General features: G+C 40.9%; 1 protein-coding gene across 3 annotated transcripts in view; it reads left to right on the top strand.

Annotated features, from left to right (window-relative positions):
- yjefn3 (YjeF N-terminal domain containing 3) overlaps positions 1 to 19676 on the top strand; it is a 43722-nt gene extending 24046 nt beyond the window's left edge. For 2 of the 3 annotated variants that reach the window (XM_061779188.1, XM_061779189.1), the window contains exons 2-6: positions 4360 to 4468; positions 10442 to 10552; positions 16934 to 17047; positions 18097 to 18247; positions 19125 to 19676. In XM_061779188.1, coding sequence (XP_061635172.1) covers positions 4360 to 4468; positions 10442 to 10552; positions 16934 to 17047; positions 18097 to 18247; positions 19125 to 19321 — 682 coding nt within the window. In that variant the 3' untranslated portion in view covers positions 19322 to 19676. Of the gene's footprint in view, positions 1 to 4359; positions 4534 to 10441; positions 10553 to 16933; positions 17048 to 18096; positions 18248 to 19124 lie in introns of those variants that run through there. The other variant, XM_061779190.1, reaches the window with a different exon arrangement.
- Positions 19677 to 23634: the final 3958 nt, after the last annotated feature.

Genomic DNA, 23634 nt, shown 5'->3' with positions numbered 1-23634 from the left:
TGGTGCCTGAGAAAAGTTATGTATCAACAGTGCTGCTCCCTGGTGGCAAAGCACACATTTGGACTTGAACTGAAAAAATGGCAACACTGTTGAAAGTTGGTCGTAAATTGTGCAAATCGTTGTTTTCTTGGAGGACCATTGTATGTGGGCACTGTGGTGACTAAATTAAGTTCAAGGGTAATTTATTGGAGCAAAACTAAGACCCTGCAAGGGTGGAGGTAATCTTTTTGAAAGGTCCAGATGGGGTCTGCGGCACTGAACAAGTTTTTGCAACATTTTGTTTCCAGGAAGGCAGCACGGTGCGCTTGCGGTTAGCGTGTTGGCTCACTGTTGAGAGGTTCTGGGTTCAAATCTGGGCTTAGGCCTTCATGTGCTGCGTTTGCATGTTCTCCCTGTGCTTGCGTGTGTTTGTTACTCCAGCTTCGTCCCACATTCCCAAAATATTAATGGTAGGTTCATTAAAGGGCCACATAAAATGATGTGGCGGGCCGGATCTGGCCCCCTGGCCTTGAGTTTGACACCTATGACATAGAGGCTGAAATCTGATAAATAATCCAACCTCCACATCATGTACAAGGAGTACATAGGAGTAGAAATGAATATTTGGAATAAATTAATAGAATTCATGGAAGAAATATTTGGGCTGTAAATGTAGTTCAGTGCTTCTGATCGTGTTGAGGCCAGCAGAGAACCCACCACTGGATCTCATTCGGTATCTTCAGTAACCTTTTGTATTTGTATTTTTATTTTTTTTACTCAAACTCTATGACCCCTCAAGGGAAAAGACACCAAGTGCAGTAGTCTTGAAGTCCACGTGGTTTTGGTCTCCTTGGAGCCCGTGGGTTGAGGTGATCTTTGCAAAGATCAACTTGTCTCAGTCGCTCAGGAAACATCCCTGAGGTGAGCTGTGGGTGACAGCTGCCGCCTCTGCACTGGCACAGGTAAATGCCACGAGCCCCACTTGGATACACTGGCGTGCTTACACACACGCATGCACGCACACACACACACACACACACACGCACGCGCACGCGCACACACACACACACACACACACACACACAGCTGTGCCTTAAAGGAAACTAAAAGCAACACAAACAGGATTAGCATCGGTAGCACAGTCACCAGGGAGTCAAATGGTGCAGAATGTGTGTGCTACTTTTTACACACACAGCAACACATCAAATGAACTATAATTCACCTCATAGCAACAACAATAGCAGACCGTCTTCAAGGTTAAAAGCATGCAATGTTATTGTGTGATGACATTTCAACAACAAAAAAGAAATATTCAGATTCCACAGGCGTGAATGTGGTAATTAGGTACGCCGAATGATATCCAATTCTAAAGCATGTCAAAAATTCTGCCTTTACAGAGCAAATAATGCTACGTTCTGATTGACACCCTCAGAGAGGAATTAATTTAACAATAGAGTGGAAACTCTAACATGATGCAAGACAAGTCATAATAAAAAAAAAAAAAGAGTTCTTAAATGTTTTTTTTTGTGATGCTATATCAGAAGGGTACCGGTGTACCTGTTTTATGAATCTTTTATTCATCATATGCTATGATGATGATGATGTAAATATGTAACTATTGTGCAGTTTGTTCTATATGTACAGTATTTTGTTTTTATTGTATTTATTTGTATTTGATTTTTGTTGTTTTGTTTTACCCTGCTGTCTGTTGCCAGGTCGAAATTGCCATTGAGAATCTGTTCTCAATTGCCTAACCTGGATAAATAAAGGTTAAATAAATAAAATAAATAAATTGCATGTTCTGAATCATTATCAAACATAGAAAAAAATCTGCTATCATATCAGGAGTTTTGTTAGGGGCACGGATTAGTGTTAGCTAACAGCGTTACCTTCTCGCATACAACATATACTAGAATGCTTGGTGAAGTTGTCGATGCAGTTTTGGGGGGTGTTTGTGTATTTGTGAGCCACACACTACACACAGTGCAGTGTATGAAGTGGTGCCTCCATGAGTAAAAATGCTGTTAACAAAATTTGTACTCGCTATTGTCCTAGCATTTTGTGGGGTGTGGTGTTCAGTGGCTCACTTGCATGAGACTGGGCCGCCGTCTTAAACAGGCTAATTTCATCAAGACAAGAAATAGGGTGTGTAATGTAACCGCAATTTTTGATACGTGGGGTAGTTCGATAGTCGCAGAGGACACCTGGAAACCTTTTTTTTTCTTGCATAAAATGCATACTATGTCTCCTCTAATGTTTTACGATGGTGACAAAAATGTAAAGGCAGAATATTTCATACAGCTCTTCAATCGACTCTCATTTGATTGTGTATTCCTAATGAAGTGTCCAACAAGTATTTTGTCTGTAGAAAGAAAGAAAAAATCTCATTTAGCTGCTGCATTATTCCTTGTGACGTTTCCTCCCAATTCTCTGAGGGGATCAATTCAGACCTCCAGCTGGGAGCCCACTACTTATTTGATCAGCAAGGAGGTGAAGTGCTAACATCAACCACTAGATGGGTGTAGAATGAAGGGAATGCGGTCCACAGTAGGAATGATAAGAGTCTGCTGTCGAGGGTTGTGCCTCACAACGATAGAAAGAAAATAACACACACGTTTATGGTAAAAGCAGCACCATTAGTCATGCTGTCGCCATGCAGAGAGCAGCACGGGCCCTGTGTGAAGTAGATTACATATTCACTCATACAGTGTAAACATGAGGCACGCGGAAGGACATTTTTCTTTGTTCACTTTATTACTCACTCACATAGTCTGTTTTTTTCATGACGACACTTCACTGAAGCTGCTGACCGGCAATAGACAGTCAACCACTAAAGAACCAATGCAGCCGAGTATACACTTGTTTTTATGCTCAGCTTTGATTGACACTGTCATGCAAGTATTCATTTAATATTGGTGTTTTTATGTTTAAAGTAAGTGATGATACAGAGCCGTTTCACATATATATTTTTTAGTTTCCCACCCTTTAATGAGCTACGGCACATATTTTACACTACAAACATCTCCAACCCCCAAACAAAAATGGAGGTGAAGCGGCAGTAAAAGAGGCCAAACTCCTCATGTCAGGTGTAGACAGTCGCCATTGTTTTCGATAGGCCAGTGGATGACATCAACCATTATTTCCATGAAGCCGTCAAAAAAGATGCTAACATTGTTAAATTGACTCTGTAACAAATACTTTTTCATTACCCTATTGAACTACATGAGAGGGGTTTGTATTGGATCTAATCTTCCATCTATCAATTTTTTATGCCGCTTATCCTCATTAGGATCATAGGTGTACGGCTGGAACCTATCCCACCCAACGTTGGGCGAGAGTACACCCTGGACTGGACACCAGCTAATTGCAGGGTACATATAGACAAACGTGGACAAACAAGCATTTATACTCACATTCATAACCAAGGACAATATAGAGTCTTCAATGAACGTTGCATTCATGTTTTTGCAACGTTTTGTTTCTAACCAGTCGTCCTCCGTGCCGCCTGTATGTACTTTATAAAACATAAATTTATTATACGATTAGATTTATTGCATTAATATAATACATTGCATACATTCATATTTTATGTCACCAAAAATGACATACAGCGTTCCCCGCATATTTGCATTTCGCTGCCTGAAAAATCATCTATTTGCGGAAATCTTTTGGAAACCTTTCCTCCGTTATTCACTAAAAAACTCACCTACTCACTATTTTTGTACTCAGGCCAAAACCCTGTCTAATGCTACCTCAACACTACATTCCCAGCAGCCCCGTTTGCCTGAAACGTAAAGCAGCGTGGGATTTTGCCATTTTTACCCCCCCCTCTGTATTCAAGCCTTGCTAAGTTTAATTACTGTCTATCACGGTTAGATTGGCTTTCGAAGCGTTTTAAGTCACGAATGGGAGTTGTCCGTTTAAAAATGTGCTTCCCGTCCCATACGGAAAGATTTTGAGATTTTGGCTAGCACAGCAATCACGACCTGTCATGATTTCCGATTACCGCCCACCCCTCCCCGCCACCCCCCCAACGTGTTGTCTCAAGACCATCCAGTTTTGCTCACAGTGGGAAATAGTGTGAATGTAACATAATATAATATAATATGCCATCTTGTGGCGTCTTAGTGCCAAGGAACGATGTTGAAATAAGGGGTGGAGCTTCATTTAGACCCTGTCTGATAGAAAAGTAGTGCTTTGCCGCCATGTTGTAACACCCATAGGAAATTCTATACCTTTTTAGGCGTGTGTAAATTACTTGCAGATTTATGTAATTTAAAATTCATGATGAATCTCTGGTATGAAATTTCTGTATTTTATTTCATTCAAATTGGTGTCTTGAGTGACCACATATCGTCCGTCCCCTGTTCTGTGTTGTAGTAAAGGCGAGGCAATCGCCATCGAGACAGAACTCATGCGGGACTACAAGTTTGGACAACAGCAGCTCATTGAGATCTGGGGACACGCCTGCGCGCTCGCCGTCTCGAAGGTTTGCACTTTATCATGTTTCAGCAGAGGACCAAAACATCTCATTCATCATCCATCCACTCCCAGGTATTTATGTAAGAGTATGTTTTAGAATTGGAGACACAGCGTTACAAGTTGAATGGAATATCTTTTGTTTTAATTTTGAAATGATAAAGGTATAGTTAGAATTTTATCACCCCTATATTCAACATGGCACACACAGATTCTTCTTTTTAAATGTAAAATTTAAATCCCTTGACAACTACAATGGTGCCTTGAAATACACCTGACTTAAGACAAACCGTCGCTTGGCCGATTTTTTGCTTTTGTGAGCAAACATTTGAGGTACAAGCACTTCAAGGTGTTTACCGCCACTCCCAGTTAAAATGTACTGTCAAACTAAACAAAAAAGAATTTAAAACAACCATATAAAACTTTGCCTAAAGTCCGCTAGCTTAAAGCTAACACATAATCGGAAAAGCCATGGATGGGCGAATGTGGAGGTGTTATAACACTTTATGCAATGGCTGTTTGAACACAAACGATGCATCAACACTGGTAGACAGACAATATAACAATACTCAATGGTATATATTCTTTATACTCTGCGAAAAAATTGAAATCGGCAATTACTGCAGATTACTGAGTCAATTACAATAGTTGAGCGAAACTCTTCTTCGTCTCGCTGCATGAATTTATTATACTGCTGCCAGGTGGCCAAGTAACACACAATAAATTCATTATGTTATTACTATTTTTCAATTTAAAAATTCAGAACAGAAATAATGTAGTTGCATAAGTGTGCACACCACCATAAAACTAGGATGTGTTCAGAATTATCCAATCATATTCAAACTCATGTTAAATGGGAGTCAGCACACACCTGCCACCACTTAAAGTGCCTCTGGTTAACCCGAAATAAATTTAAAGTTGTTTTTGTAGGCTTCTCCAGTCCGGACCATAACAAAATCTCCCAAACACGTGGGAAAATGTGTTCTAGTCCAATTTTTGGCCATAATTCCGGAAGGTATCACATCACCAGATGAACAGCTAACCTCAGTAAAGAATGGTGGTGGCAGCATCATGCATTGGGGCTGTTCTTCTTCAGCTGGAACCGGGTCCTTAGAAAAGGTGGAGAGAATTATGAACAGTTCCAAATATAACTCAATCTTTCAGTTGTATGCTACAAAGTTAAAAAAAAGTCTGGAAAAGCCTACAAGAACACCTGAAATATATATTTTTTAAATATCACAAAAAGTCATTTAAACAGAGGTGTGTTTTTTATATCAACTGTAAATTAAAGGTGAAAAATGTCAAAATGGGCATTGCATCCTTTAATTTATCTATGAGGCCCCTTGAAAGTAAAAGTTTGGACACTCCTGGTGTAGGGAATAATGACAGTTGAAGATGTGAGTGTGAGTTAAGACAGGCACAGTGGCATCATCAGTCGCAACCAGACAGGAAGTGTGCGAGTCAAACCACCAAATCCACTTCCCCTCTTCATCCCGGTCCAGTGGCCAAGCTCGCCAGCCTAGCCTGACTGAACAAACACGGCCGGACCGCCGCCGCTGGCCGCAGCCACCCGCGGCACGCCGCCGCTCGGATGACATCACCGCTATTTGAAGACAATTACAGTCGAGGGAGATGCTAGACAGTCTGATTTGGCCGGTTTCACTGTCGACCTACTGCTGTTACTGTGTCCAGAAATACCACACCAATAACACACGCGCATACACCTTAGCTTGCCAGACAGATTATAGGTTCTCTGTAAATCAATCCCTTCACCGCCGCCCGCACTCAGCAGAACCAGACTATGGGCTTCTGTATCAGTCTGAAGCCGTTCATCACCTGAGTGCAGACAGCAGACGTTTTGTTGCGCCGCAACAATAAATCTGCGCTTTACACGAGCTCAGACGCTACACTTTCTCATATAAAAACCTCTAGGCCGGGCTTGAAGGATGACCATTTTTGTTATTTTAGGGGCCTGATAGTGTTTTCTCCAGACTTGATTGGAGGTGTAAGTGCATGCGTGGTATCCCCACGGCGGTGGTACAACCTTGCTGACATTCCGTCCGTCTCTTCATCTTCTCATCGAGGCCTCGTTAACATTGCAGTCGGACAGGCACTTCCAAGAAACATTAAACCTTTTTTGGTTTGAACTGTGAATACGTGATTGTTGTATTTTCTTAAACCTTATCTGTTTGCCAGCTGGCTGTGCTCACTTCTACCTGGAAGGCGATTTGACATATGCCGAATAGGTGCTACAAGATGGCTTTATGACTATAAACCACTTGTAAATCTTTTCAGTTATAAACAACAGTGGAACACAATATCTTTTGAGTCACTGGTCAACCTCCGATTTGTTCATATTTACAGTAGAATCAAGTTTCCATATAAGAAAATTAATTACAGTGAACAGTGAATTATTGTCGGGGGATATGTACCAGACCCACTCGCGATATTTGAAAATCCACGATATAAAGGGATCCAATAAATGTTTTCATAGTGTTACCCCTCCCATACACTTTAAACACATTTTTTAAAAGTATTCCTTAGTGCTTGCCCTCACTCTCTCACTGTTAAGAAATGGGAGACTATCGTATAACATCACTTTGAGGAAAGGGAAAAAAAAGGCTCTTGTCAAATAAGAAGCAAATTGTGCCTGCTTCAAACTGTCTATTTGTCACTACCAGCTCAAGTTTACTCTAAAGGCGAGCCATAAAACAAAAGAGAATTAAACGTATACTTCAACACCAAAATGTCACCATTTTGTCTAACAAAAGTCCACTAGTTTAACGCCACAGGTGGGCTAACAGAAATTATCATAGATTAATTATAAACCTTCAAACAACTGCTACTTTAACACAAATGGAGCAGTAATATGTACAAACACAACATACAATACAGTACTCACAGGCGTATACGTTCTCTGGGAACAATTTATATTAATGCATCTTAGTAGGGTACCTTCTCTGCCTCTTCTTCTTGCTCTTAATTACACAGCCTCTACATCCAGTAGAGCTTAGTGCTACCCGGCATGTTGCGGCACAGCGTGGTACTACACTGAAAGCGCACAACTCTAAATTTAGACTTGCCTGTATACGTATTGTACTATAAAAACCATTGTAACTGCATAATAATCCACAAATAGCATCGACGCGAAAAATGAATTGCGATATAGTGGAGGTTCACAGTAGTTCAATCTGTTGAGCAATGGTCTTTCGATGCAGTCAAGAAAATGCCTGAGTCTTATCATTAGCATAATATCTGTAAAACATCTACACGTTTTCCCAACTGTTCTCACGTGTTTAATAAACTCTGAAGGCCTCATGTTAGAATTAATCAGTAGTTCTGTTAGTTTATGCTGAGTTTATTTTGTAATTACGATACGACATATGCATTAAATGTGAGCTATGTACTCTGCTCCCTTTATAGCGGTTCACTTCCAACAATATTCGACTGATAATAGTTTCTCCAGTAAGCATGGAACGTTTCCACAGCCAATATCAAGCATCCTCCTGCTCGCTTGCTCGGATGAGATGTTGAATAAGTGCGTGCAATAAAAGGAGGCCGTAGCCTAAAGGGAAGAAACAGACATTCTAAAAGGAGCAAAGAGAGCAGCCAAACAAATGTAGTTTGATCATCCAAACACGCAACATTTGAAGCTGATATTATTGTTATTTTTTTTTTTGTAGGGCCGTGAACTGTGCAGCATGCGACTTCACCAGCTGAACACACAACACACGATACTTGTTTTTGTAAGGTTACTAAGCACTACTGGGCTGTTGACACATCCAAACATTAGCCTAGCATAATAATGAAAAAAAAAGTGTTGAGCGAGAGAAACATGATTGAAGTGTTCATTGACCACCAGTTTGAAGGCGTGCATGACGTTTTTCACATTGGCTGCAAATTTGAATGTAAACAAACAACTGCAGCTATCTAACAACTGTTACTTCGTCCGTTGGCGAGGAGCACACATACAGAAACAATGGTTCAAATCCATCCATCCCATCCATTTTCTGAGCCGCTTCTCCTCACTAGGGTCGCGGGCGTGCTGGAGCCTATCCCAGCTGTCATCGGGCAGGAGGCGGGGTACACCCTGAACTGGTTGCCAGCCAATCGCAGGGCACATAGAAACTAACAACCATTCGCACTCACAGTCATGCCTACGGGCAATTTAGAGTCTCCAATTAATGCATGTTTTTGGGATGTGGGAGGAAACCGGAGTGCCCGGAGAAAACCCACGCAGGCACGGGGAGAACATGCAAACTCCACACAGGCGGGGACGGGGATTGAACCCCGCACCTCAGAACTGTGAGGCTGACGCTCTAACCAGTCGGCCACCGTGCCGCTTGGTTCAAATCCCCTTTCCCATTTAGTTGTCTTGTTCTCTCTCTCTCTCTCTCTCTCTCTCTCTCTCCACTTTACTTAATTTTGGTGTCTACTCTCATCCCGCTCCATATCTCCTGCCAGTTCCATGTAGGAGCGAAGATAAAAGGCTAAAGTCCAATAGCGTCAATATTGTCTGCAAAATAAATATTGTGGCTAAGACGCTGTAATGGTGCAAACAGTTTAGCACAACGCAAAAAGAATTAGCGGGTGCAAAGTACAAATAAAGCAGACAACGAAGCTGTTACGCACGGGCTGCCAATTCACAGGCGCACGCAACAACAACAAGCGGCAATATTCTCCGCCGAAAAATGTCACTGCTAAAATGCTGTAAACAGTGCAAAACCGTTTAGCGCAACGCATGATTTTGGGAGCTGGAATGGATTAATATCGATTTAATTTATTTCAATGGGGAAAATTGATTTGAAATATCAGTAAATTGAGTTGTGACCATGGTAACGGAATGAATTAAATCTGTAAAACAGGGTTCCCTTGTATTCTAACTTTACTACTACAGACTGAAAACAGCCAGTTCAGTACGAAAAACTATTTACCAGTAACTAATATACTTGAACATAAACTCTACCACTAGAGTTATAATAATACTTGTCACATGTACTGTTAATTAGGTATGGGCTTACTAGTGCCTATTTTAAACACTCCATGATTATGTGTTCACGAGCTAGCCGCTAACTTAGCATTTTAGATCCTAGCATAGTTTCATAAAGCTAGTTAGCTGCCGGAGGGCTCTACTTATTGGAAATGAAATACATTTCTTCGAGTCTTCTGCTCCTCCGGCCTGACCGTGTAACACCATCTGCCCCCGTGGCTCCTGAGGGCCACGGGGGCCTCGTCTGTTTTTCCATTGAGACCGTGCCATGATGGAGATAGCGGCTGCCGTCTCTTCTGCTTGGATTCTCCGCTTGTGTAAATGGGATCCAGAGGGAGATGACCTATTTACCAAATGACCTTATTATTATTAATAGGTGGAGAAGTGAAATTCTTTTGTATCCCATTTACCGGTAGTGGTGAAAGCCAAAATGTGATGGCAGATTTTTTGGGGTGAGTTGAATCAAACCTGCATGAAAGCTTTAGATTTTTTTTAATTGGCGTTGAAAGGACTAAACAGGATTTCCCCTCAACTGAACTAAAGATTATGGTCCCGCTGCAATTTTCAATGGCTCATTCATAGACCTTCAGCCATTAATGTATATCAGAAACAAAAACAAAAAAAGACAAAAAAAAAATCCTCCCACAGGTGCATGGCTTTTGTTAGAACGAGACAGGCTTTGTTGGGGTCACACTGTTGCCTGCCACATTATATGACTTGATTTAATTGCTGACTGTGGTTATTTTTGACTACGGTATCACCATAGAAATTGTGATATCTACGGAAGCATCCCATTGTAAGGGCAAAGGTATTTCCTAGCGATGGCGAGCCTAGCATGCTGATGGGATGGCATGGGCGCAGATCACGATACAATGCATAAGAATCCTTTAAGCCTGATGGCTACAAACTGCATTCTTCTTTCTATTTTTCTCCCCTACAAGCCTTTTGTCCTCGTTTCTAAGCATCAACTTTCTATTTGTGCACTTCCTCCAGGCCTACCCTCTCAATTCTTTAGCGAAGAAGCAGCCAACAGTGCTGGTGATTTGCGGGACAGAGCAGAACGGCTCCATCGGCCTGGTGTGTGCACGACACCTGCGCATGTTTGTAAGTACAAAACATAACACGCACACCCCAAAAGTTGAACTTATCTGTTTTGTATGTGTACAATTCAAGACGAGAAATTATGGGTCACTGGCGAATTTGCACTTGGGGCAAGTGGGTCAGTGCCCCAGCAGATTAAGCAATGTTTTGTGATCATTTTTTTTTTTTTTTACATATATATTGACAACAATGTGAACAAAAACACACAAACAGACAAATGAATAATAAAGTGTAGTCAAATGCATTTTTGCCACTGATAGCCCCAAATTAATAATATCAGCATATGTATTAACCGACTGAGCCCGAGTAATTGTGTGTCCAGCATAGAGCCAATATGTTTTTGGCCACTGCGATGCCCGTAAAAAAAAAACAACCCAAAAATATTTTCCAAATTGTTAAATTCAGAGACGTGGTATCATTTAAGAGTAATACAATGGGGAAGCATGGCACAGACACATTCAAAACAAAACTTAAAGAAGCACAGATCTTTATACTCCCAATACATATGCATAAAGGTACGCATAAGCCAATCTAAGCAAATGTTACCGATCTGGGACAATATACACTTCATAAAGTAGCTCTTATGTGTAGTAATTTTGCTCCTACGGACAAAATTAATATGGGTCTGTTGATGGTCTGGATTTTTAGAAGACAGAACAATTGAAGACCGTATCTCATCCCAGTACAGAGAGTCACTGCAGATGTAATGCTTCAGTTCCTGAGACCACATTTGAGTAATACGAAGAGGTTTATAAGCAACATCCCGGAAGACTGCATATAGTCTAGCAACCAAACCACTTTTCTGACCCTTGTTTTACAAAATGGAGTTTAATGGATGGATGCTGAGAGGGGTGTTCCATGGAATAAGTTTTCATAAGGGGCTTTTCCACCAACCAGCTCAGGAACTTAGAGCTTCTCGTAGCAAAAGGTTCCTGTGGCCCATGTGGTTTGTGTTTCCATCGCACTTATTAGTTCAGGGTCGCTTAAGCAAATAAGGCTGATGTTTCTCAATACTGACATCAACTAGATCTAAAAAAATGCTGGTATTTCAAGCTTTCAAGTTCATGTCTTATTTTACATTTTAACAGTAATTAATTAATTATATTTTAGTTCCAAATATCATCATACCTTTACAACCTAAACATTTATCCAGGTGAGGCAATTGAAAACTGATCCACATTTGCAATGCCAACCTGGCTGCAGACAGTCTTCGAGGTAGGGAGTTTTATTATATACAGGTACATTTCAATAAATTAGAATATATTTATTCTATTATAGTGAGATGACATACCTAAATAGATTGTGCAACAGAAGCTTGCAGATGACGATAGCTGGAAAATGCACACAGTTCCACTACATATTTGAGAACAATAAATCACATCTATGGCCATCTGCAGCCTTCCACATTTATTTATATATTTATTCAAAAAGACATGTTTTTTTTTTAAAGTCTTGGCATTCAGGCTATTAGATTTGCAGTTTCTCCAGCTTTAGAGAACATCTGCTCATATGCCTTTTATGGACCTTTTATTCACCATGTGCTATGATGTGATGTAATATTTAACTTGTTACTACATCACATTGTACATTTTGTATATGTACAGTATTTTCTTCTGTTTTGCTTTGTTTTACTCTGCTGTCTGCAGCCAGGTTGGCTCTTAGTCAGTCGTTAAATACAGCAGTGTGAAATATTTAGTATCTGCAAATGTGAAAAATGTGGAAAAATAAAACAGACTGTACATTGCAAATATTCCTTTGTGAACATACAAACACAGACAAAAAGCCGGGCTTCATTTCCTTGTCTTGCACTATGCCAAACGTGGCATCGTTCAAACACATCAGCTCGCATTTAGTAGTCCAAGTTGGGGGCGAGAATGGGATTCCCTCATTAAGGAGGCGGTAGTTGTTGAAAAAGGGGACTATTTGAACTATGGGACCATATCATGATTTACTCATTGGAGTAATGAGATCCTCTAACCTGTGTGGGGATACCAAATAAACTTCCATTGCTTTCCATCAAGGAGCCGAACCAGGATTAAGCCAACGGTCTTAAAACAAATGACCAGAAATAGTTTTTGACTTTGTTAGACAAGGAGAGTCCACCATCGATTTATGTTGATAGTGTTGTCATCATAAAACGAGGTCGCGTCCTACCCGAAATAAAACTTGACACCAACCAACGAGTGGAGGTCATCAGTTGGAGGTGGTCATGGTAACATAGATGAAGGGAAATTTATCAAAATGTCCATTTTGATAGTCAACAGGCAGCTTTGTAATGAGTTGGGCATGTTAGATCGAGGTTGATTAGAACTCTGTTATAAATGCCCACAACATTTTTATTGACAACACTAGCTAACGAGGGAAAAATTACGATACCTAATTACAGTACTTGAATTGTTTGATGATTGCAATGTTTTGGTAGAAAGCTGAGATCCAATCGAGAATTTAGAGGAAATAGAGACGATTTCCACAGTTAAATTTGTAACAGGACAGAGAACTGAAATGATCAAAGGTATCCAATATATGTGGTATTGAAATATAAGCTTTAACAAAAAAATGATATCGTCAGCGTACAGTGATATAGAGTTTTCAGTATTGTTAAAGTTTTATGAGGAAAATAAATGGATGTTGATCGTGCAATGTTGGAAAAAAAGGGGGCGAAAAATTATGTAATTTACATTTATTACAGAGTTGCAATTCAATTGTGGAACTGACTGTAAATTAACTTGCCTCACAATCCTTATAGTGCTGTCGTTGGAGTCATTTCCTTAGTTTGTGTCTGACCGTTGCTGCCGACTCTCTTTGTTGTTCTGTGTGATCCAGCACAGTCCTCTGTCCCAAGTTTCCCCGATAACAGCATAGTGAGCATGGTGGCTCATGTTGTTGGTGCAGCATAAACTCTGCCAAGCAAACAAGAGGAAAAAGAATGGGAATGTCGTACAGCATTTTCTAGACATTTTATGCTAGCAATAATTTTTTGTGTGTGTTCAGATACATTTACAATATGTTTAAAAAGTGTGTTTTTTTTAAATGTATTTTTAAAAATGTGTTAAAAAGCATGTGGGTGGGGTAAAACTGTGAAGGTTTTTTTATGTGGTCTCTCTGAATCTCTGTATTGGAACGTAAGAACGGGTCAAACGGATTCACTGTCAAATTCTAAGCACACTTATACGCCGATGAAGGCTCTTCAATTTTTCACTTTTGGGAAACACAACGTGACATCGCCAACTTCTGGCCTGACGTACATATTGCAGCTTCTAATCAATTTTTGCACCGTTTTAGACAACATTGTCATCTTGACATGAACAAAAACCCTTATAATGTTACGTGTTCATTGATGTGTAAATGTATCCTAGGAGCGAGTACTGTAGTTTTCCTGCTGCGTAGCCTAACCAGCCTGCCTAAGTAGTTAGCTAGCCATATAAAAAAAACACCACATGATCACTCATTTTCCCAAAAATTAAGAACAAACTGTTCTCGATGATATCAATAAAATCGACGCTTAACTTGCATCAGGATTAACAGGCTGTCCCAGAATATAATTTGAGCTCCTATAAACGTCTCCGAGTAGTTATCCCATTACTCTCTCGGCAAGAGTGCTCAGACAGTCATGACATCACGCCGTTGTTACTCTCGTTAATGCTGTCTGCATGTGAACGTCATGAGCGTCATGTCTGCCCATCGGACCTCGCACTCACTGACATTTCAAAACAAATTATTCTTTTTGGAAGCTAGTTGGAGAATATCAAACACGAAACTGAAAACAGATATGGATCTTTGATTTTTACAGTTGAATGGATCTGCATACTTTTCCATATGCCTGTCTCAAAGCCACAATTTATTGGTGGTTAGAACTGTGTCAGATAGGCTATATAAAATAAACTATATTACGCCATGGTACCGCACAAGTGAATACTTTAACTCATCACTTATGTCGCCATCTTTTCTATATTTTCGTTTTTCAATGTTAGCATTTGTCCTTTCTCACATATGTTCTGCCCCTCTGGGTCCACACTCTTCCTAGTTTTCTCTAAGTGGAGAAACTTGATCACTTTGGCCCAAGGAACACTCCGCTGGTGCCAGAATGCGTGTTGCTCGTAGCGCGTCGTGATTCATGTCAGCTGGAAGACACACGGGCACACACGTGAGCGTGGTGCACCCAAAAAACTAAACAAAACAAAACAAAAACCACCACGATCTGTGAATGTGATAAGAACATCGTAATAAATCAGCAGTTGTAAGACGACTTTAGGATATTTGCAAAATCAGCTCGAGCCACATAATCACCACTCATCTTTCATTTTCACCTATTTTTTATTTATTCACTTTTACTTGCTTAGTAATTCAGAATTTTAATCAAAAATGAGCCTGGTGGTTGTCATTTTTGAAACTACGGTACCATAGAACATCTAAAGCTGTTATATCCTTGTATGATTCTGGGGATTCAGTATCATAGTTCCCCAACTGTGACACTGGTACTGTATATTTCCCGATTTTTTTGTGTGTGTGTGAAACGTATCTGCTTGTCTGTCCCGAAGATCTGCAGTTTAAAAGTGATAATTTTTTTTTATAGATTTTAGCTTTTTACACAAATATTTCTTAAAATAGGCGGCACGGTGGACGACTGGTTAGAGCGTCAGCCTCACAGTTCTGAGGACCTGGGTTCAATCCCCGGCCCCACCTGTGTGGAGTTTGCATGTTCTCTCCGTGCCTGCGTGGGTTTTCTCTGGGCACTCCGGTTTCCTCCCACATCCCAAAAACATGCATTAATTGGAGACTCTAAATTGAACGTAGGTGTGAATGTGAGTACGGATGATTGTTTGTTTGTACGTGCCTTGCGATTGGCTGGCAACCAGTTCAGGGTGTACCCCGCCTCCTGCCCGATGACAGCTGGGATTGGCTCCAGCACGCCCGCGACCCTAGTGAGGAGAAGCGGCTCAGAGAATGGATGGATGGATGGATTTATTAAAATAATTATTAAAATGCAGAAAATAGTCAAATTGTTGTAACCTTCTACTAATAACTTTTCTTTTCCCCTCCCCCAACTCTAAATCTGATAATCGACATATTGAATTGGTCAAAATGTATATTGGTCCATCTCAGGCAACTTAATTTTGTCATTGTTTTATTTTACTGAAAGTCTTTATTTGAGCATTAGCAAATACTTAAAATATACAGCCACATGGCATTCATGCTAACAGCATGTTGAAATTAAGCACATTACAGTGATTCAACTAAAACTAATTTCGTAAACTGAAAATAATTAAAACTCAGTTCTTACTCAGTGACGGTGCGAATGGTTGTCCGTGTCTATATGTGCCCTGCGACTGACTGGCGACCAGTTCAGGGTACAGTCCGCCTTTCGCCCAAAGTCAGCTGGGATAGGCTCCAGCGCCCCGCGACCCTAACCGGGATAAGCGGTGCTGTTAATGGATGGATGGATAATTAAAACTGTGATATGCTTCGGGAAAGATGGAGTTAGCCAGCTGTTGCAACTATAAAAACAAAGTATTCAGTAGTTTATAATGTCTCTCTCTACACCTCAGATTTTCACATTATTGCAGTTGGGGGCTGGAACAGTGATAAAAAGTGTGTGTGTGTGGGGGGGGGGGGGTCATTGTATATCATGTACTGTATATCAATATTATAACATTATGATCCACTATGTTACAATATTGCAATATTGTCTTCTCACTTCTGTAATAAACATTGGGAAACTGCAAGTGTTGTCTTTATTAGTGGATTCTTGCAAGAAAAAGAGAGGTTGCATAGAACAAACGCACGGAAAGCAGTGTTCAAGGTCCTCTGACTAATGCGGCAGCTGCTGTCACTCGTATACTAAACCTGAGCCACCCCATAACTACAAACAGACAATTGTTTAGTTATTTGGAACATGGAGTACAAAAATATCCTTGGGCAATGAGCCACATGCTGCTTCACCAAGTCTAGATACATTATCTGATCACATGTAAATTTCCATTACAGCAAAAGTTTAATATCACCAGAAGTTTCAATGATTTGATTGAAACTCCACTCACAACTTTTGTACAGTGCGAGCATACTCGTCCAAGAGACGGGCAACGTGCGTGTTTAAAGATTTGTGTCAAGGTGAAAGATCACAGGTGTTTCCTGCCGAACATTACAGACCTTTGGTTTTGTGGGCGTCTGGATTTCTACTCTCACTTCTATAAGGCAGACATTCACCCACGATCAGACAGCAGAAAACCGCAAGTGCCAAACATTGGTCAATGTACGTGTCTCGAGCTACCGACCCGATGTACAGTGCACCATTTGTCAAAAAATAATAATAATCACAGGCTGCTGGCTTGACGGTAACAGAATTCCCCCCCTCTATTTTCCTCTTTTTATTCTCCTTATACTCAGGAATATGAGCCCACCATCTACCACCCAAAGCGATCCCCTCACAGTCTGCATCAGGATTTCACGGTTCAGTGCGAGAAGATGGACATCCCTTTCCTTTCCTATCTCCCCACAGAGGTCAGCGCCATCTTCACAGCATTCATTTTACTGCTATGTAACAATTTAAATCAACATTCATCCATCCTATACTGCTTAACACATTCGGGATTGGCTGATTTAGGAAAAAGAACTTAACTTAAAATTGATTGCCAGTCAATTGCAGAGCTATGACAACCACTACATTTCCATTGAGCACATGAAAAAAAATCCACATTATATAAATAATCAGTCCCATAGTTTAGGTTGTGCTTCACTGGAAAATGCAAAAATTCCCTGAATGGAGTTTTTGCAAGCAGTTTAAGAAGCAGTCATGAACAATTTAGATTATTTCAGTTTTGTTCCAAGGCATGACCTGCAAATTTTTTTTGGAAGCATTTTTGCCTAATTCTTGTAGGTTACCTTTGTATTTTTCTAATTCTTTAAATCTAAAAACAAATTAAAAAGTTAAACTTTAAATGTGCAAAGACAAATGTAATAATGTCTGCTTTATGAACAGTATAATTTACTGTAAATTTAAATTGTCACGAAAACTTGCCAGATCAAAATACAAGCCAATTTCATTGCAGTTTACCTCGTTACTTCATCAATTGAGGTACAATTAACCCCGCATATTTGCGGTTTTGGTGTTCTCAATTTTTTGGTGGCAAGCAATCCTCCATCATCGACTGAAAAAACTATTTGCTGTTTTTGCTCAGGTCGAAGCCATGTCTAATAATATAATATTGTTTTGGTGCCATCTGGTGGCATTTTGGTGCCAAGCAGCTATGTTGAAATGAGGGGAGGAGCTTCACTTAGTCAGGCCATAGCCTTGTCTAAAAGGAAAAAAAGTGCTTTGCAGCCATCTTGTGGCATCCATAGGCAATAACAAACCTTTTTGTGTGGGAGTCAGTTACACACCGATTTTCCCAATTCGCGGCAGTGCTCAGTCCTTATCCTCCACAAATAGTGGGGGTTCACTGTACTTCATTCTGAACCCCTTTCTAGTGAAAGTATTTCCTTTCCAGCCTTGGAACTGTTTCATATAAGGAATTAAGTCATTCACCCTGAGGGAGGTGTGGTTTTCACAGGTCCAGCTGATAAACGACGCCTACAACCTAGTGATTGACGCCATGTTGGGCCCCGAGGACGACGCCCTCGACATTAAGGAGCCTTACGCCGGGATTCTGGTGACCCTCAAGCAGGTCAAGATCCCCATAGCCAGTGTGGACGTACCCTCAGGTGAGTATTAGCCAATGATAGCACAAAGGGCCTCCCGGCTCTATGGGGTTCAGCTTTTCCGAGTATGGAGGCGCATGTGGAGGATAAATCTGTTACAGTCAGCACAGTGTGAGCTCATCATACTTAACTGAACACAACTTGCTCTGCATTGGCTGCACAAAACCATTTGCCACTAAAATGCTGCTAAGGAGAGTGTAGACCTCTTAAATAAAGATAAAGTATGTGCACCATCATGAACATTAGATTTTTTTGGGGGGAATCTTTGGAATAGACCGTGGGTCCGCAAGAGACCTTGACTCGGTCTGGACCCGGACCGCGGTCTGCCATTTGAAGACACCCGACTTATGCAATGATGCTATGAGGCTAATGAAATGGAACAGTCGCAACATGATACCCTCACGACTTGGTCCAATTCGCGGTCAAATCATAAATGCTGGCTTTACCTCATATTGGGTAGTTCCTCTCAAGGAAGGTTCCAAAAAAGAGCAGTGATCCAAGACTCGCCTCAGGCCAAGAGGCCCTACACAGCACAGTAACCAAAAAAAAAAAAAAGGTTTAACCAAGGTATATTTGTAGTTCTTTTATCAGTTATATGCACTTAAGCTTATTTTATGCACTTAAGCTTGTGGCCAGACATATTGCTAGCTGACCGTCAGAACCGAGGGTATCCAATATCTCTAAGAATGGATAGAAGCTACAAGAGTCAGTATGCGGGAGTGCATTATATAGTCTTTATGAAGGTTCCCCATTTTCCTGGGCGGAGGACCTTTTTTTCCCTTGGTCTAGCCTTTACTGATGGTGGTGTGGGTGGGAAAAGTGGGTAATCTACTCCCTTGTAAGTCCTTATTTGCTTATCTAACCTCCTCTTGTTCCTCAGGTTGGGATGTCGAAGAGGCAGGTCAGGATGGGATAAACCCAGAAGTGCTCATCTCTCTGACGGCACCAAAGAAGTGCGCTATGAGTTTCTCGGGGAAGCATTTCTTGGCCGGACGCTTCCTGCCTTATGACATCCAGAAGAAATATGACCTCAACCTCCCAGAATACCCGGGCACAGACTCTGTCATTGAACTGTAAAGCACGAGAAATATTTTGGGAGCGTCTCTTGTTTTGCATCTTACTGATGAGAGCAAATAATGTCTCAGTCGTGTCTTTAGGAGTAGGAGGATTTAGAACCTGTGATCTGGTATGCTGCTTTTTAGGGGTATGCTGGAGGTGTTTCTGTATCAGTCTCCGCATATGAACTGTAGCATTATACATGTTGGATTTATTTAACAAAAGAGATTTATTTCACCAAACTTTTTCTTGTTTGATACTGAAACGTGCAACAGTTGGAATTTTTTTTCATTATAGCAATATTTTTGTCTCTCTTCTTTTGCTTTTACAAAAACGGTTCTTGTTGTCTAATAATAAAATATTAATTAAAAACTGAGTTGAGTTTTTTTCACTGACTTTGATATAATCAATGAAAAGTTTCATTCAAAGGCAGATATTTTCACTGCAGCAGGTTTAACACTACATGATTCCCCTGTGGCCGCTTTGCAATATCTGTCATGGCAGTGGAAACAGAACAAAACACATGGATCTGGACAACCACAATAGTATCTTCCAACTGCCAGATCAAATCTACGCTGTCACTGGGAAATACACTGACAAATAATATATGAACTAGTGGCAGGGACTAAATCTCGTGAATGAAAATTATTATTATTATTTATTTATTTTTAAACCCGTCCCTCTTCACTGCTTGATCATACAGAATGGAGGATCTGTATACCTTCTGTGCCAGAACAGTTTTTCTGTGTAACCGTGGATTTTTATACAGTGCCTTTGTGGTTATTTGCATTATGATGGATATCTATAGAAAAGAGAGAGCCTACGTCTTTTGGCTGGCCTGGGAATGCCTTGGGATCCCCCCGGAAGAGCTGGATGAAGTGGCTGGGGAGAGGGAAGTGTGGGCGTCCCTGCTAAAGCTAATGCCCCCGTGACCCGACCTTGGATAAGCGGTAGAAAATGGATGGATGGATGGCTCTATAAACAATTGCAGTCAGACAGAATGAGGTTTGAGAGGTGAGAGACAGACAAAAAAGAAAGGACAGAGAGAAAAATAAACATAAGACAGCTGTAAAAAACAAAACAGAAAAACAAACAACATATATATATATATATATATATATATATATATATATATATATATATATATACGATTACAATGTTACATTGGAGTTTGGTTATATATTGGACAGTAGTGCTATACACTGTGAGGGACAATATAGGACAGGACAGGGACAGGACGGGAAGAGAACAGGACAGGGGTCGTGAACCCGGCAGTCCATTTGGAGTATGGTGGGAGTGCCTATGTCATACTGTATCTAAACACATGTAGAAACAGAGTGCGTCCAGGAAGTTTGCAAAGTCATAAGAGTTGTGTTTCAGAATTAAGAAGTGGCCCCACACCAAGCAACAAAGTCCCATGGGTATCCGTCTACAGACATAATGCAAGGGAATTGACAGTGTCACGCATGCACAATACATGGCAGAAGTGCGCTGGATTTACTGTGCGGCCACGATGAGGACAGAGGACCTCACCCCACCCATCCAGAGCGAAGGGCGGACCTGGGCTCCCACCCACACGGACAGCACCCACGCCACGGGATCCAGGGTGGTCCCCACCTTAAAACCCTTCTCTAAATTGCAGTGAGGTGCTTTGAAGGAGGACTTGTAAAGACGATGCACGTCTGTGATGGATAGTTTGGGCTGGTCCTGTTACAACACCGCATGTGCAATAATGTAATTTTTCAAAACAGGAAAATACCAAGCTGTATTTCAGCAATGCGGAGACTATATGCAAAGACCCCATCGCTTCAAGACCTGATTCATCACTAATCCAATAATAATAAAAAATAATTCTAAATCTGTTGTGTTTAGTACAAGCACGTCTATCCAAACAATAAAACACACAATATCAGAATGGGGGTAATAAAATGGGTCACTGATGGTGTAGTGGTACACTCGCCTGACTTTGGTGCGGGCAGCGTGGGTTCAGTTCCTACTCAGTGAGTGGGAATGGTTGTCCGTGTCTAAATGTGCCCTGTGACTGACTGGCGACCAGTTCAGGGTGTAGTCCGCCTTTCGCCCGAAGTCAGCTGGGATAGGCTCCAGCGCCCTGCGGCCCTAACCAGGATAAGCAGTGTTGAAAATGGATGGATGGTAATAAAATGTATGTACGAATCCAATTTTGAGGTCAGGCTACATGTTTTAGTTTATTGATCCATACCTGGGCTTGATTTGCTAGTAAACTGGTGAGATCCGCCTATAAACAGCTACAGACAAAAAAATGTCTGTAATTACAAAGCTTAGAACTTCTGGTTTCAATAAGAATGACCAAGGGAAGCTCCATAATGAATGAGGTCATTGGTGTTTATTGTACGAACAGGAGCCTAGTTCGAACGCTAAAGCACTAAAACTAAGTTTATGTTATTGTGTACAAGACTGAATGTCAGTCGCCTTTTTTTCTCCTTACTCGCATTTTAGAAATATGTCTAAAGGTCCTTCATGGCTGTCAGGAAACAAGGCCTTTTCACCACTCTGACATTTGTGATTTTTTTTTTTTTTTAAAAGCACACTTAAACTAAAAGGGTTTGGCTCTCAGCTGCCCGAGGAAGTGACGCGTCAGGAGTTCTCAAGAAATGTGGAAAGCAAGTAAGGGATGGGCGTAATAATAATAAAATAACAGTCGATTTTTATTTGTGGTCAAAAGAACAACATGACGTTAGATGCGGGAAGTTGAGCTACATCCACGCAATGGCAAAACACCTCCGGTCAGCATTATTTTACACAATACGACACTAGCATGGAAATAAGAGAATGGAACATTCACACTGACTCAAAACCTATTTCAAACATCCAATTTTGGAATTTTCTCAACAACCGATCGAGGAACTGTACTCAAATGCCCATCCCTAGAACAAAAAAATAAATACAATTGGCTGTAGTCCCAATAAATTGCTTATTTTATCTCTAAAAATCTATTTAAAAATAACCCCTTTGGAACATTGGTTGAAAAGGTTGGCAGACTGCACATTTGGTACCTGGGCCTTCAGTTGGGACTTACCTGACTTGATCCACCTCTTCGAACACCACAATTACAGAAAACACAATACAACAAGCAAGCAACCATGTCACGAACCATCTGGTTTCTGGAGCTGTTCGGAATCAAGATTTATCTAAAACGACCAAAGCATCTATCTGTCCATCCATTCGTCTTCTTCCGCTTATCTGGGGGGCGAGGCGGGGGGGTCGGGGGGGGGGGCAGTTGCCTAAACAGTTAAGTCGTGACTTCCCTCTCCCCAGCCACTTCATCCAGTTCTTCCAAGGACACCCCGGAGCATTCCCAGGTCAGCTGAGGGACATAATTCCTTCAGCGTGTCCTGGGTCTTCCCTTTTGGATGTTACACCTCACCGAACAAGATGCCCGAGCTACCTCATCTTGCTCCTCTCGATGGCATATAAAACATATCAAAATAAATTAAAATACATCATACCCACCACATATGCTTATTATTAAATGTATTCAAGCGTGCACATCGCTACAAACGTGTTTTGCTAGTCAAATTTGGCTTGCTCTGACCGACCTTGTTCCACTGGTACTGACCAACGTTACCTTTGACCTAAACTACCGTGGCCGTCTTAGGCCAGATATCCTTTTAAATCAACAAAGGATGACGACAAAAGGAAATAATCAGTGAAAATGAGAAAAGATCACTGTCCAGACATGGACATGGTCGATTAAGGACAAATGATGCTTTCTAGTTCCAATAACAGATTCCATGAGGTGAAGACAATATAACAAAAAAAGCAAGTTAGTAGTTTGTTCCTGCGCTTTTAGACTTGTAAAAGTCCTCCATCGCGTCATTATTTGAAGTGCTACATAATGTTTTCAACTAAACATTACCAAGAAGAGAAAGATAATGCAGATGATTTTTCTAAACATTTCCTTGACTTTCAGGCTTCGTGTAACTCTTCACTGTCTACGTTTTTTGTCAACAAAGCCAAATTAGCATAAAAGGCCTTTGCCGGAACATTAAGACTGTAATTGGTCACTGTAAACATGACCTCACGTTGCATAAACAACGTACACATGTAAATAAATCATCTACTATCCACATAGCTGGAGGGTACAGGGATAAGCGCTTTTATTTACAAAATTCTGGTTCTGGATAGTAAAAGACTTCATCATAGCTTCGGTCTGCTTACACAGATGGACTTTGGAATGTCGGAGTCATCACGCGCAATGTGATCAACAGCCTTGTGTTTCGATAACGTAAGTAAGTGGAGAAACACTGTGAATATTACATTACGCAAAGATAACTGGGCAAACATTGTCTGAA

This window comes from Phyllopteryx taeniolatus, chromosome 7 (genome assembly GCF_024500385.1).
Source record: "Phyllopteryx taeniolatus isolate TA_2022b chromosome 7, UOR_Ptae_1.2, whole genome shotgun sequence".
Lineage (NCBI taxonomy): Eukaryota > Metazoa > Chordata > Actinopteri > Syngnathiformes > Syngnathidae > Phyllopteryx > Phyllopteryx taeniolatus.
Note: the sequence above shows the minus strand (reverse complement) of the source record. Positions and strands in the feature narration are given on the sequence as shown.